The 12,385-nt window shown below is 48.3% G+C and overlaps 1 protein-coding gene across 4 annotated transcripts in view; it reads right to left on the bottom strand.

Moving 5' to 3' along the window:
* Positions 1–12,385, bottom strand: part of LMF1 (lipase maturation factor 1) — a 218,012-nt gene that overhangs the window by 182,897 nt on the left and 22,730 nt on the right. The window contains exon 3 of one of the 4 annotated variants that reach the window (XM_075436995.1): positions 9,433–9,443. The exons of the other annotated variants lie outside the window; for them this stretch is intronic. Within the exon in view, the coding sequence (XP_075293110.1) occupies positions 9,433–9,443 (11 nt within the window). The remainder of the gene's footprint in view (positions 1–9,432; positions 9,444–12,385) is intronic. 4 annotated transcript variants of the gene reach the window in all.

Genomic DNA, 12,385 nt, shown 5'->3' with positions numbered 1-12,385 from the left:
ACAACTCACAAGAAGGGGAGGAAAAAAACCCACCCCAGCCCACTCCCCCCACAAGAAGGAGACAGTAAGAGCAGATGAGAGCACACTAGGATACTCATCCTGAAACTGGCCCTTTATTTTATTGGCCAAGTCCATGGATTTAATACTGGTTTTTAAATACATAACCAAAGAAGCTTTGTACCAGATACAAACAGGCAGGAATACTGCAGCCCTCTTCCTCCTTCCAAAATGCCATTTCCACCGCACCGCTGTCTCAGCCCCTCCACATCTGCGTGTGAGCAGCGGGATTTTGCACAGAGACATTCATACGGAGCAGGTCTGCTGATGGTTCTCCAGACAAAGAGCTTTTTAAATCCTATGACTGATTAAAAAAGACCAAAGATCCAGACCATCTAACCTGACCCACATCGCAGGGCATTTCTGCTCATCAAACATTCCTGGTGAAAACATCCAAAAAAAATCTATGGACTTCCACTCAAACTTCCACACTCCAGAAAAATCCAGACTGAAGGAAGGACGAAGAATATCCCAATGGAGTTGGATTCCTTAAAAAGGGTCCAGACTCTCACCGAATTCCTCAGAGGGCCACACAACCTCCTGCTGCTGCCCAGAGATGCCAAACCCCAAGACCTCAACCCTTCAATCTGTAATTCTACCATACAGCTCGGGAACACCCAACAGGACCCGCCATCCCCAAGACCAAGGCTGCTCCAAAACTTTACATTCAGAGCTGTAATCACCCTCTATAAATTACTGCCATAGTGTTTTTATGTGATGTATAGCAGGTCAGAAAAAGGGCATCTGAATGGTTAACCAGACATAGATAAATCAGATGCACGGTAGAAATGACAGTGTGGTTAATGAAAAATAAAAACTGCAGCAGTTTCTTGGATGTCCTTCAGATTATTATTATTATTATTATTCAGGGGTTATTCTGCACTTCAAGATTTATTTAACTTCAGAAAAATAGTAAAATAAAAATAAAACTTGTCCTCCCATGCCAGACTGGAACTTTGGCCTGAAGCACGCCTTGAAGACAGCTCTGCCCATCTCCCATCCTCCTCCCATCAGAAGCCTGGGACAGCTACCACGGCGCGTTTACACAGCGCCTTGCTGAGAAACCTCAGCCTGTTGAAGCCAGCACCGCCACGGAGCTCATCCGTCGCTTCCACTGGATTCCTCTCAGCTTGTCCTTCTCCCTAAAAATCAGAAGAAGCTTCACTATCCATCTCCTGCTTCTGAGGTGCATTGTGCTTTTCTGTTGGCCTTCTGCCTTGCGAGACGTACTCACTAGAACTGACCGCTTTCTGACAGGGCAAACCAAGCAGCCGGTCTGTGCTGGCTCCTGGCATCTGCAACAACGGGCAAATATTGCAGGGACAACCCGCGTGCCGTTCCTCCCCCTCGGCGCCTCGCAGCAGCACGCTCTGGGTGGGTGTCAGGAGGACGGGGCCAGACTCTTTCCAGTGGTGCCCAGCGACAGGACAAGGGGCACCGGGCACAAACTGAAGCAGAGGAAGCTCCAGCTGAAGATGAGGAAGAACTTCTTCCCTCTGAGGGTGACGGAGCCCTGGCCCAGGCTGCCCAGAGGGGCTGTGGAGTCTCCTTCTCTGGAGATATTCCAGCCCCGCCTGGCCGCGGTGCTGTGCAGCCTGCTCTGGGTGACCCTGCTTGGGCAGAGGGTTGGGCTGGGTGACCCACAGAGGGCCCTGCCAACCCTGACCATTCTGTGATTCTGTAACCCTCATCTTGTTTTCACTTTCGCACAGGCAGCCGCAACGGGGAATGCTGCACAAAGTCACAATTCTAACAGAAAGGTTTAACACAAACCCAGCGTCAGCTTGGGGTGGCAGATAAGGGAGACGCTAATGCAGGATAAGGAGAACAAGTGCTGGCTTCATAACGCAGCCAGGCGAAGCCAGCGCCAGCACCACAGGGCTCAGGTGAAGCTGGGAATAGCTGCACTCTCCTAAAGCTCATTGCACTGCGTTGTCTCTCTCCTAGTACAAAGCTGCCCAGATTTAAAATAAATACCCACGTATACAAATTTTGACTCGTTAGAATCTTGTGAGAAGGATCACAGCCTAAGCAGACACTGATATCATCGCAGAAAGCACATTAAACCCTTCCCTTCTGGAGAAGGACGAGCACCCAGCAGGGAGAAGGCATTCCAGGAGCAAGCGCGGAGGCCCCACAGCGCTGGATACAACGCCCTCGCGATCTGCACGCAGATTTGCAAACCCAGAAGCCGCGATTACAATTGCAAATTACTCCACCTGCCCCAGCCAGGCTGGGCATCGCAGCTCGGGCTGCGTGACAGCCCCCGAGCTCGCCAGAGCCGCAGGGCTCGCGCGGGAGCCCAACGCCGGGGCTGCCGGTCACCGCGGCGGGCGAGGCCAGAGGCTCCAGCCGCCACGCGCAGGCTGCGCCCGCGTTCGAAGCGCTCACCGAACCGAACACCCCGACGTCCACCGCACCCCAAGACCCGTAACCTGACATCTGCGCTACCAGACCTTCAAGACTTCTTTATTTTTCTGCTGTCTCGTCTTTAACCCCCGCAGCGCTCTGCCACAAGGCAGGTTTTCAGGCAGAGCGGACACATCGCCGGCGAAAACGCACGCGGGCCCCTTGCGCATTTCCACCACAGCTTCAACGCGGAGGTCTCAAAGGGACATGGAAACTCAGGTGCCTCCCAGAGCATGAACGGCACTCGTGTCACGTGTGGGCGCCCTGCCACGCCGCTGCACGTCCACGACGGCTCACCACAGTGAATTTATGAAGGCTTTTGCCTTTTCAGCCATCCTCCAGCAGCTGCAGGAGGGCCAATGACAAGTCCATCACACAGGGAGCACGTCCTTGACCTAGACCAAAGTCAAGGCGCTCACTGTGCACTGACACTCGGGGGGATAACCTGACCCAAAACTAATGCATTCCTGCTCCTCCGAGAGCTGAAAGCTCACTTCAAGCACGGCAGACTGACGTAGGAGCTAAGTCTCAGCCACACCGACGACACGTTCTTGCCTTCTAATTGTGGTCAATGTTCTTCCAAACTGTCGGGGACAAGGATTCAACTTCTCTGCTATAATACTGGACAAAATTACATTTAACTTCAATTTAGCAACACGTTAAGGTGAGAGCCTTTATCAAGGAGAGCTCCGCTCTTGCTAGCCACCCAGTCCAACCCACCTTTTTTCTTCTCTGAGGAAAATCTCTGCCTGCAAAAAGCATTTTTGTTTGTTTCCTTTTTCTTAAGGCTAGGACAAAAGTCAGTCACAAGAGCTGCAGAGAAACAATTTGCTTAGGGAAAGGGTTTCCCAGTTTCTGCAAGACCAGCGTTCCCATTCCACCCACTTACATTCCTGTATTAAGAGAAAATAAAATCACATCCGCAGGCCGGTCATCAGTTACACAGGTCGACATCCAGGCAACGTGGCAAATGGCCGAAAAAAAAAGTCACTTGCACGGAAAGATCTTGTTTGAAGAAGTTCTGCACTCATTCCAGCATCACCATTTACATCAGTCCTTGTTAAGAAGTATTTTATCCCTTAAAATCATTTGCATAATTGCCGCAATCAAAGGCACTACTTTACAGTAATAACTTTAATGGCAGATTTTTCCTCAAACATTCTTTTTAAAAGGTACCTCCCAAGGTTGGTGCATCCATATGCCAGTAACAATAAAGACAAGAGGTGACACTCCAGAAGCACACGGTGCAGAGCAGGACCAGTTGCTCTTTGTTTTGTGCTTTGCGTATGGAAAATCACTTTACGATGCTCAAAACACATCCCAGAACCCGAATCTCTGTCACTTAAATAGCAGGCTAGGCGGTACATTGGAAACTCCCCGTTTTTTTTCTATTAATTTTGATATTTACTATCTGTAATCTAATTACGGGGGAATCTGGCTTCTGTGCAAGCTAAAACAAGGTCTGGTGAGTGAGAGTCCGTGTCTCACTCTTCAGCTTGCCTTCCCTGATTACAGGTTAGCAACGAGAAACATAAAGCCTGACAAGCGCATTCAACACCCACAGCAGCGACTCCCCGGGCGACGTCTCGTTACTTTGGGGGTGCACCATTAACACACGGACGGTCATTTCAGCAGCCAGCCAACAAAGAAAACCACCAGCAAAACATTAAATTCAGCTTACAAGTTTTGTATTATTTCATGCCTTCAGTGCAGTAGTTGCAGACATCTACGAACAGGCGAGCTACTGTGCCAAAAAGAAAAAATATATGTATATGTACATATTAAAAAAAAAATATATATATACATATACATATATGTGTGTAAAAGAATTGGCAGTTCCTTCTCCAAAGAGTTTCAGCAGAAGACATGGCAGGCAGGCTGGACAAGCAGCCAGGCACATGGATGGGGAGGGAACAGGCACAAAGCCGACAGCTGCTCGGCATTTTTGGGGCATGGGGCTTGTTTCAATGATTTTCTCAACAAGCGGGAGCTCTGGCCTGCATTTCTCAGCTGCATGGAGATGTGAGCACAGGTATAGGAAGATAACGGCTACAGGGCTTCAGTAGCATTGCAAAGTTTCTTTTAAAGATGGGCAAGAACCACTGGCCCAGTTTTTGAACCCAAAAGGCAGACTTGGAGCAAAGAAGCGGAGATCCAGCGGGCAGTCAGCAGCAGAAGCCAGCCGGGATTGCCACCCTCCAGCTCCCGCACGTTACCCTCAGGGCTGTGTCCTCCAGATAACACAGCTTCATTTCAAACCCTGGGGCGTTCCACCAACGCGACGCTGGGATGCTCCTCACGGGAAGCTTAACCAGGACGCTGGGAGCACCGTGGTTTGGTCCACGCGGGCTCCGCAGCTCGTCTGCAGGGCAGCTCCTTCCTCGGGCAGCAGCAGCAGAGGCCTTGGGGGCAACACTTCCACTTAATTGAGGTCCTCAAACGAGTCAGGCCTGAACGAAGGCACGTTGCCCTTTAATGCAGCTCTAATTACATTAAAACAAAATGCTTTCGTGAACATGGAGAAAGGCTGGGGAGGGAATCAGACAAGCTATAAATTAAAGCAGAGGATATGAATACCATGCAAGCTGCAGTGTTAGGGTTAACGTGGGTCTGGAAACAGTTTAGTGAGAACCTGGTGTGGCTAGGGGCCAGCTCCGAGTTTAGTTGCTCTGGGCTAATCGTTTCCTTCAGGCAGGCTACTCTAGCACACTAATAGGTTTTAATAAAAACTTCCAATTGGGCCAGTAAACCCCTCATTAAGCTGTTTTTAAAGCATGAATTTAAGAGCGGCGAGGGTAAAAGGTCACGAGGAGTATTTAATTCACAACGGCTGGCAAAAGGTGCTGTTGTGATTGAAAACACCAGAGTTCAAGTGTCCAGGGCCACATAAACATCCGACTCTGTCACTAGACCTGGTTAAGTGACAGCTTGAAAAATAGATTTAATAAGACAGAGAGAAAAGTTTCCCACTCTTACACGAGAAATAGGAACAGCAGATCACAATATTAGCCAGGAACAGGAACAGTCGGTAAGCAGCCCCGTCCCTCCCATCTCGGCACGGGGGGAGGATGAATAAATAGCAGCCCATGGCCATCTGGGTGTTCAACCCCGCAGCGATTCCCAGGGGCTTGTCGGGACGCTCGCGCCGCGGCTCCGTGCTCTCCTGCTGGGAACGGAACAAAGTTCTCCGGGAATAACACAGACCAACCCGTCCTCCACGTCCTGCTGCCGGCGTCTCTCCCACACGCCGTCTGCACAGCGAGCTACCGCAGTCACAAGTGCCACCGGGCGCTAGCGTGGCACTCAGGAGCTGCAAACCTCTGCCTGCGACTTCTCCTGCGCTCGGGCAAGCTCACACCCGCAACGCAGACACCGCGGATGGGTCTGCAGGAACCAACGGGCTAGCTCGGGGCACAGCGCAGCCCAGACACAGCCCCACCTCAGCACACTTCTACACTAAGCTTTGGAGCTGCACTAGCGAAGTTCTGACCTTGGTCTTCTCAACTTCCTCTCCTCCCGCGATCGCAGCGCTGCTCACGAGCGCAGTGCAACTGATACGAAACCTTCTCCCTTTCCCTGGAAATGTGCACTCACGAAGGAGAAACATCTCAATCTCGTACAGCAAAAGCCAGAACCCCAGCTGTGCACTCTAACATTTCATTTTATGTCAATGCACATCTAAAATTCAAGATCCCTGAAGACCTTTTAAAACAAAATCCTCCTTGGAACAATTTGCATTGAAGTAAAGCGTGAGGATTTAACAAGTAATGGAGAATTACGTACACTCGGCTCTCAACTTTTTATTCTACTTCTAATCAAAACACACTTCATCTTAAATTCTGAGATAATAGGTGCAATATAAAATTTGGGGGCAGGCATGGGTATGAACTAAATTATTTGCTTATTCCATGTTTACAAATAATGGAAAAAAAATAGGAGTTTAATTCAACCTGCAGTGACTGTCTTTTCTCAACACCAAAATTAACGAGAAAGTTTATTGTAAGAGGAAAAAAAGCTCTTTTACTTTTAAAATATGCTTCTAATTCTAGCCATACCGTTGGCCTGCAAAGAGTGCAGGAGCAAGGCTCTCTGGAACAATCCCCAAGGAAACATTTGCTTTGGCTCCAAACAGGACACTTTTGTGCATCAGGAGTCAAATCAGCTCAGCTGCTCCTCAGTCCTCCCTGCTCAGTGATCCCATCCATAGCCAAAAGGTGACCAGATGCAGTTCTGGCTTTTCTGCAGGCTCCTTGCTGGGAATCCAAACTGCTGCTCCGAAAGGGATCTGATGGCCGTGGAGGTGACGATGCAGAGTCAGAATCTCCCTGAAAAGTTGCATCATCCTCCCACACCGCACCTGGATTTTTACCCTACAGAGAGATGTGGCTGGTTGGTACAACTCGATCTTCGCAGCCGTTCTGCAGCTCTGCTTAGCTCTCCACTGTCGTCTCCTTCGACCAGTATCTCAGAACATACACTGCACCGTCAAATTGTCTTCTGAATACCTCGGGCTACTTAACACAATAAGGCAGAACAGAAGAAAGAGGACAAGAAAGTGTGTAAAAGAGCATCACCTTTTTCAAAGCCTCTCTCAGAGCAGAGATAATAAACCACTATACTAAATCAGGCTTCCACTAGAAAAAAAAAAAGTCTTTGGAGGTATCTCAGACAGAAGCATCATCAGGAACTACCGCCCTAGGAGAGCGTACCCTTGCTCGGAAAGGGCCAGAAACAGCAAAGCTGTCAACACCACAAATCTGTTCAAGCAGCTTTGGTTTCATTTTCAGCCGGGAGAAAAAATATCCTTAATTTTAAGGGAAGACAAAATAAGAAATTGACCTTGCTTGTTCTTTCTAGTCCCAGCACCACAGCTGCAACCTTCAGAGAGAGGGAGACCTGCTGTTTCTGGAGCTGAGCCACCAGGACCAAGGGTGCTGGGAGAGACCAGATGGCTCATGGTGGCATGCACAGGTCACCGAGGTACCTCGAAAAGGCCTGGAACAGCGAGGGCCATGGAGGAAAGCCCTTGGAATTGCAAAGCTCAAGGAGGAAATTTAGGCTGAGGGTGAAGTTGCCACAGAAGCTCAGCTCTCCTGGAGCAGCCTGGCTGCTGGACCTGTAGGTGTGGTCCACCAAGGACAGGTAGCCCACCCATCCACCCATCCATCCCAAGACTCCCGGCAGCCTCAGCTCAGGTAGGAAGGACCAAAGCAACCCAGCATACCCTGGCCAATGAGCAGTCCCACCAGGGCACAGCCCACGCTCAGCACCCAGAGCATGGCACTGCCCAAAGCCGGGAGGAAAGGGGACACCCAGCCTGCCGGCGGGGAACCTCGCACGCCGGAGCTGTGCCTATCCACGGGGAGGGACCCGACGCAGAACGGCTGCCCACTCACTGCAACACGCCGCGCTACATCTAAAGCCACATTTACACCCAAACAACGATAAATAAAGCCGAGGAGCTATCACAGCTCAGCGAATTTCAGAACCGCGCTAACCCCCGGGCTGGCGCCCGCTCCAAGATCCGCCCTGCGGAGCACCTCTTCACCTTCCAAAGATGAACAGCCCATCGCGGCCGGTGCCTTGCGCTGGGAAAGCTCTCGCACGGCTGTTTCGCAGTTCATTCCCTGAAGTGAGGAGTGTTTTTAATAACTGTTACCTGACAGGAGTAAGAGCAAAGAGCAAAACCTGTGGCAATACCAGTTGATCCCGTTTGGCCTAACAGCTTGTTGTTATTTCCAGGCTCTGGAGTTCTTTAAAATTCATAGGGACAGCCTGCAGTTTTAATAGAGGCTACCAAAATCCATCCTAAGATGTATCAAAAAAAGCACATTTCCTGGAGGGGAACAGGAAACAGTCAGCATTTACAAAGATCTCTCCAGGAATTTTTTTTTTTTTTTTTTTTTAAAGATCTTGCTTTGAAGTAGATGCTACCAAAGAATAAGGCTTCCAGACCTCAGCAATATTTAATGTACTTCTACAGCAATGGATGACAATGTTGTTGTTTCAGCTATATTATAACAAAAATATTGTGGTTTTCCTGTATTCTAACAAAAGTAACTCAAGATTTACATCTCATTCATCTTTGTCAGAAGTAGCCCTTAAGCCAAAAACAAGGAAGGGAGAGACCCTACTGCGTACAAAGGACTTCAGTAATCCTCATAGGGTGGCCGTCCAGTTGGGACACGAAGAAAGGCCAAAGAAAGATAAAACACCACTTGCGAAAACCAGTTTCTCTACACCCGGCAGCGAGAGTGGAAAACTTCTACAGAAGACGAGTTAACTTCAGTTAAGACCAAGATGGGTGTCCTAACCAACCCCAACAAAAGCGTGGACTCACCTTGTACAGTCCAGCTGGTTAAAACATCCACAGCCGATTTGGAAGCATTGCCTCAAACACACCGGGGCAGAAACCGTTCTCCACACCCCTCCGCCTGGCGAAGCACCCCCTCGACGATCCCCCCCCCACCAAAGCAGCACGGCCACGCACAACCGGTCACAGCGACCCAGCGGTGAAGGAGGAGACGGATGCAGTTCCCTGAAGGAGAAGGGGAGGCATCCTCGGTCATGGCTCCTGCAAGCGTCCGTAACACAGACACAACTATTCTTGTGCCTTCCACGAGAATAACTGGATTTCTGTTTGTGACTGCCTAGGGACAGCTCAGCAATGCGAATCCCCTTTTCCGTCTTCACTGCCAATCGCCAAACGATGCTGCTGGTACTTACACAACCCCTCCACCAAGTCTCCTTCGATCTCAATATACAGAATTCACATCAGCTTTCCTTTCCTTAAGGGCATACAGGCAGAAAGAAACTCGGTGAAAGGCAGAGAAGAGAGTCAATTGATACTTCAACAGTTGACAGAGAAAGAGAGAGAAGGCAAGCTAGAGTAATGTAAAAGCTACATACCCACAAATGCACCAGTAAATTATTACTGCCGATTTTTTCTCATTTTTATTCACTTACCAAAGGAATACCTGCAAAACAAAATGAAGAAAAAGCAAAAAAATTAAAATCTCAGTTGACCAGCTGTAGGAACCTATGTTTCATACTACTTTTATTTCAGACTTCATGGGTTTTCAGCTTCAAAACACATCTGCCAAGGAGTATGGAAACATGTCTGAACAACGTAACATGCAAGTCTAAGGCCCTAAATGGTACATTGCTGCTACCTGGAAATACAAGAAGAGCAAATTCACTTGTTTCTGGGCAAATTAAGCTGTTAGTTAGCACTCCAAGCAACTGGCCACCCTTCTTCCAATGAAGATGATAAAGCAGCACCCTCAGAAGAGACAGCACAGCCCCAGAGCACAGCAGACACTGGGCTTCACGAAGGGCTGCTCCTCACCCTCTCTGCGACCTGGGAACCCCTCGGGGCCAGCCATCTGCCTGGTAGTGCAGCTGAACCAGGTTCCACGGCCAGACTATTCAGTTACGGTTTCCAGAGCACGCTCAGCACTTCCCAGGCAGCAGGCAACAACTGAAGACGTTAAAACCACAAAGCTTAACACACACTCCTGCGCTGACGAAGCCCACGCTGCTGAAAAGCAAGACGTTACCCCTCGCTGGTGGACTGTTCATTGGGGTTTTTTCCCTTCTGAACACGGACAAGTCTCGCACCGCGCCATCTGCTAGCTGAGTGCTGTGTACTAGGTGCTCACCGGTCCTCAGCGTCTCAGGAAAAGCGATACTCACTTACTGTATCATTTTCACGTGAATCTTTGCCACAGCCTGGGGCATCACTTAACTTGCTTTTTTAACTGGTCTTCTCATCAAAATTACCTTTAGCCTTAGCTACAACATAGTGATTTTCTGTAAGACTACCAGTTCCGATTAAAAGTAAAACCCAAAGGTTAACAAGGTTTAAGCTGCTGTTCTTCAACAGAAAGCTTGGGTTTACTCCCGTTATGGCTCCAATCCCACCTCAGGGCTTCATTCTTTGTACCTGCAGCACATTGCATTACACTAACAAAAAAAAAAAAGAGATAACAACCCCAACCCCAGAACTCCAGAACAAAAAAACACCCCAGGCTTTTAGAGATTTTGCTCTTACTCAGCCTGCCCTGAATAGGTGTGCAGATTTCATGCTCATACACATGCAGTTTGAACAGTTCCACAATCCATCAATCTAAATATTTTACTACATATTTAACAACAAATTCATACAGGGCTACTGACACAGAGCGAGCGATAACTTTAAAACGCACAACAAGTTTTAGCTTTCTTAATAAAAGTGGCTCTTTATAAAGATATCTGTCATTAACGGCAACCTAACTTCGCTATTCTCCACCACAGTTGTGCTGCAGTTAAACATAAACTTGTACGAATTATTCTTATTTCTTGGCAGAAGTTAAGAACCCCCTGAGGCTCATTTAAAACACACACACAGAGACACACACCAAATGAGGAATTAATAAAATATTGTATTCTTCTGAACCACATTAAGTTTTCTGACGTGTGCCTGTTGCTGATTACATCAATCTAGGCTCCATAACTTGTCATGTGATGACAGGCAAACACTTGTGAATTTATTTCTCTGAAGAAGCCTGCGATACAAATGCCAAGGAAACCAAACCAAATGGCCCACTCCAGATACATAAAAGCAGCAGGGCTTCTTGCAAGGATTTTTTTTTTTTTTTAATAGGTACAAACAGGCAGGTACCCGATTCCCGCAGACTGCAGTTGTAGTTTGGGATCTAATTATCATTTTTCCTTTTCAAGGTCCTCTTCCTTGCTTATATGGAGTAAACAGAAGCATTTCTTAAAAAAATTGATTATTCTTCTTGCTTCCTGCCTTGGCATTTGAAACATTACTGACAGATAATGAGAAGTAAAAACATGGATTTGATTTTGCGGGTTTGGGGTTTTTTGGCAAATTTCAACAGCGCAACTTTCGATCTGCACATTGTCAAACCCAGGAATTTTGCAAATTCAAAGTATATTCCATTCAGATTTTCTAAATCAAATTAAAACGTGATGTCATTTCTGTTCTCTGGCTGGAGAATAATGTAATTAGCCATGCCTTGTCATTAGAGGCAAACTTCATGGCGCACTTGGAAAGACCGTGAGTATCAGCTGGGAATCATAAACATCGTCGAATATTTGGGTTAAATTGTTTTCACCACATTGTCACGCTGATTAATTCTAGCTCAAGTACATTCCTGGAAAGCAAAAAAATGATAGCAAAACACAGATTAAACTATGTTAAACTACATCGCTGCTGATGCAAACACTTCTGGCCGTCCGTGCCCGTGGTGGAGGCAGCGTGGAGCCGAGCGGGGTCTGCAAGAGCCTCCCGCGCCTCCCAGCCACGCGCGGGCACCGCTGCGCGGAGGAACAGCGAGCTCCCAGCCCGGCCCAGCAGAAAACACCGCCTTCTCTGCATCACATCTGGTCTTTGCTGTGTGCGAAGTATGGGGGATGATGGCTTCTGTTTGCTCGAAGAGGAGGAGCAGCAGATAGGCCAAACAAATTTACACTCCTTCCCCCCTCGCCTGCCCCACGGCTACACAGATTATTTAATGCAAGCGCTGTCTGGGGCGGGCACGCCTCTTACCAGTCTGTAAAACGTGAGAAAAATCTAAATAGAGCCTATTAAGAAATAGTATTAGAACACAGACAGGAACTCTTATCTTTACATCTATTGATGCTTACTAGGAAAATACATCTGTATTTATGATCCAAAAATAGAAAAAAACCAGTCCTACCCACCATTCACATCCCGGCAGTGCCCACCACCGCAAGCTCCTTCTAACCAAACCGACTTCCACAGGCAGGCTAATTCCCTGCTGCATCCCTGATCTGCAGCTGGTGTTAACAGCTTCTCCCACTGCTCTCCACGGAGAACATCCTCTATGGAAAGTGAACCCAGATGTCAACTTTCATCCCCAGTATGAATCTCTCTTCTTCTCCAGGCTGT

Source organism: Opisthocomus hoazin, chromosome 15 (assembly GCF_030867145.1).
Source record: "Opisthocomus hoazin isolate bOpiHoa1 chromosome 15, bOpiHoa1.hap1, whole genome shotgun sequence".
In the NCBI taxonomy this organism is placed as follows: domain Eukaryota; kingdom Metazoa; phylum Chordata; class Aves; order Opisthocomiformes; family Opisthocomidae; genus Opisthocomus; species Opisthocomus hoazin.
This window is presented reverse-complemented; position numbering and strand designations above follow the sequence as displayed.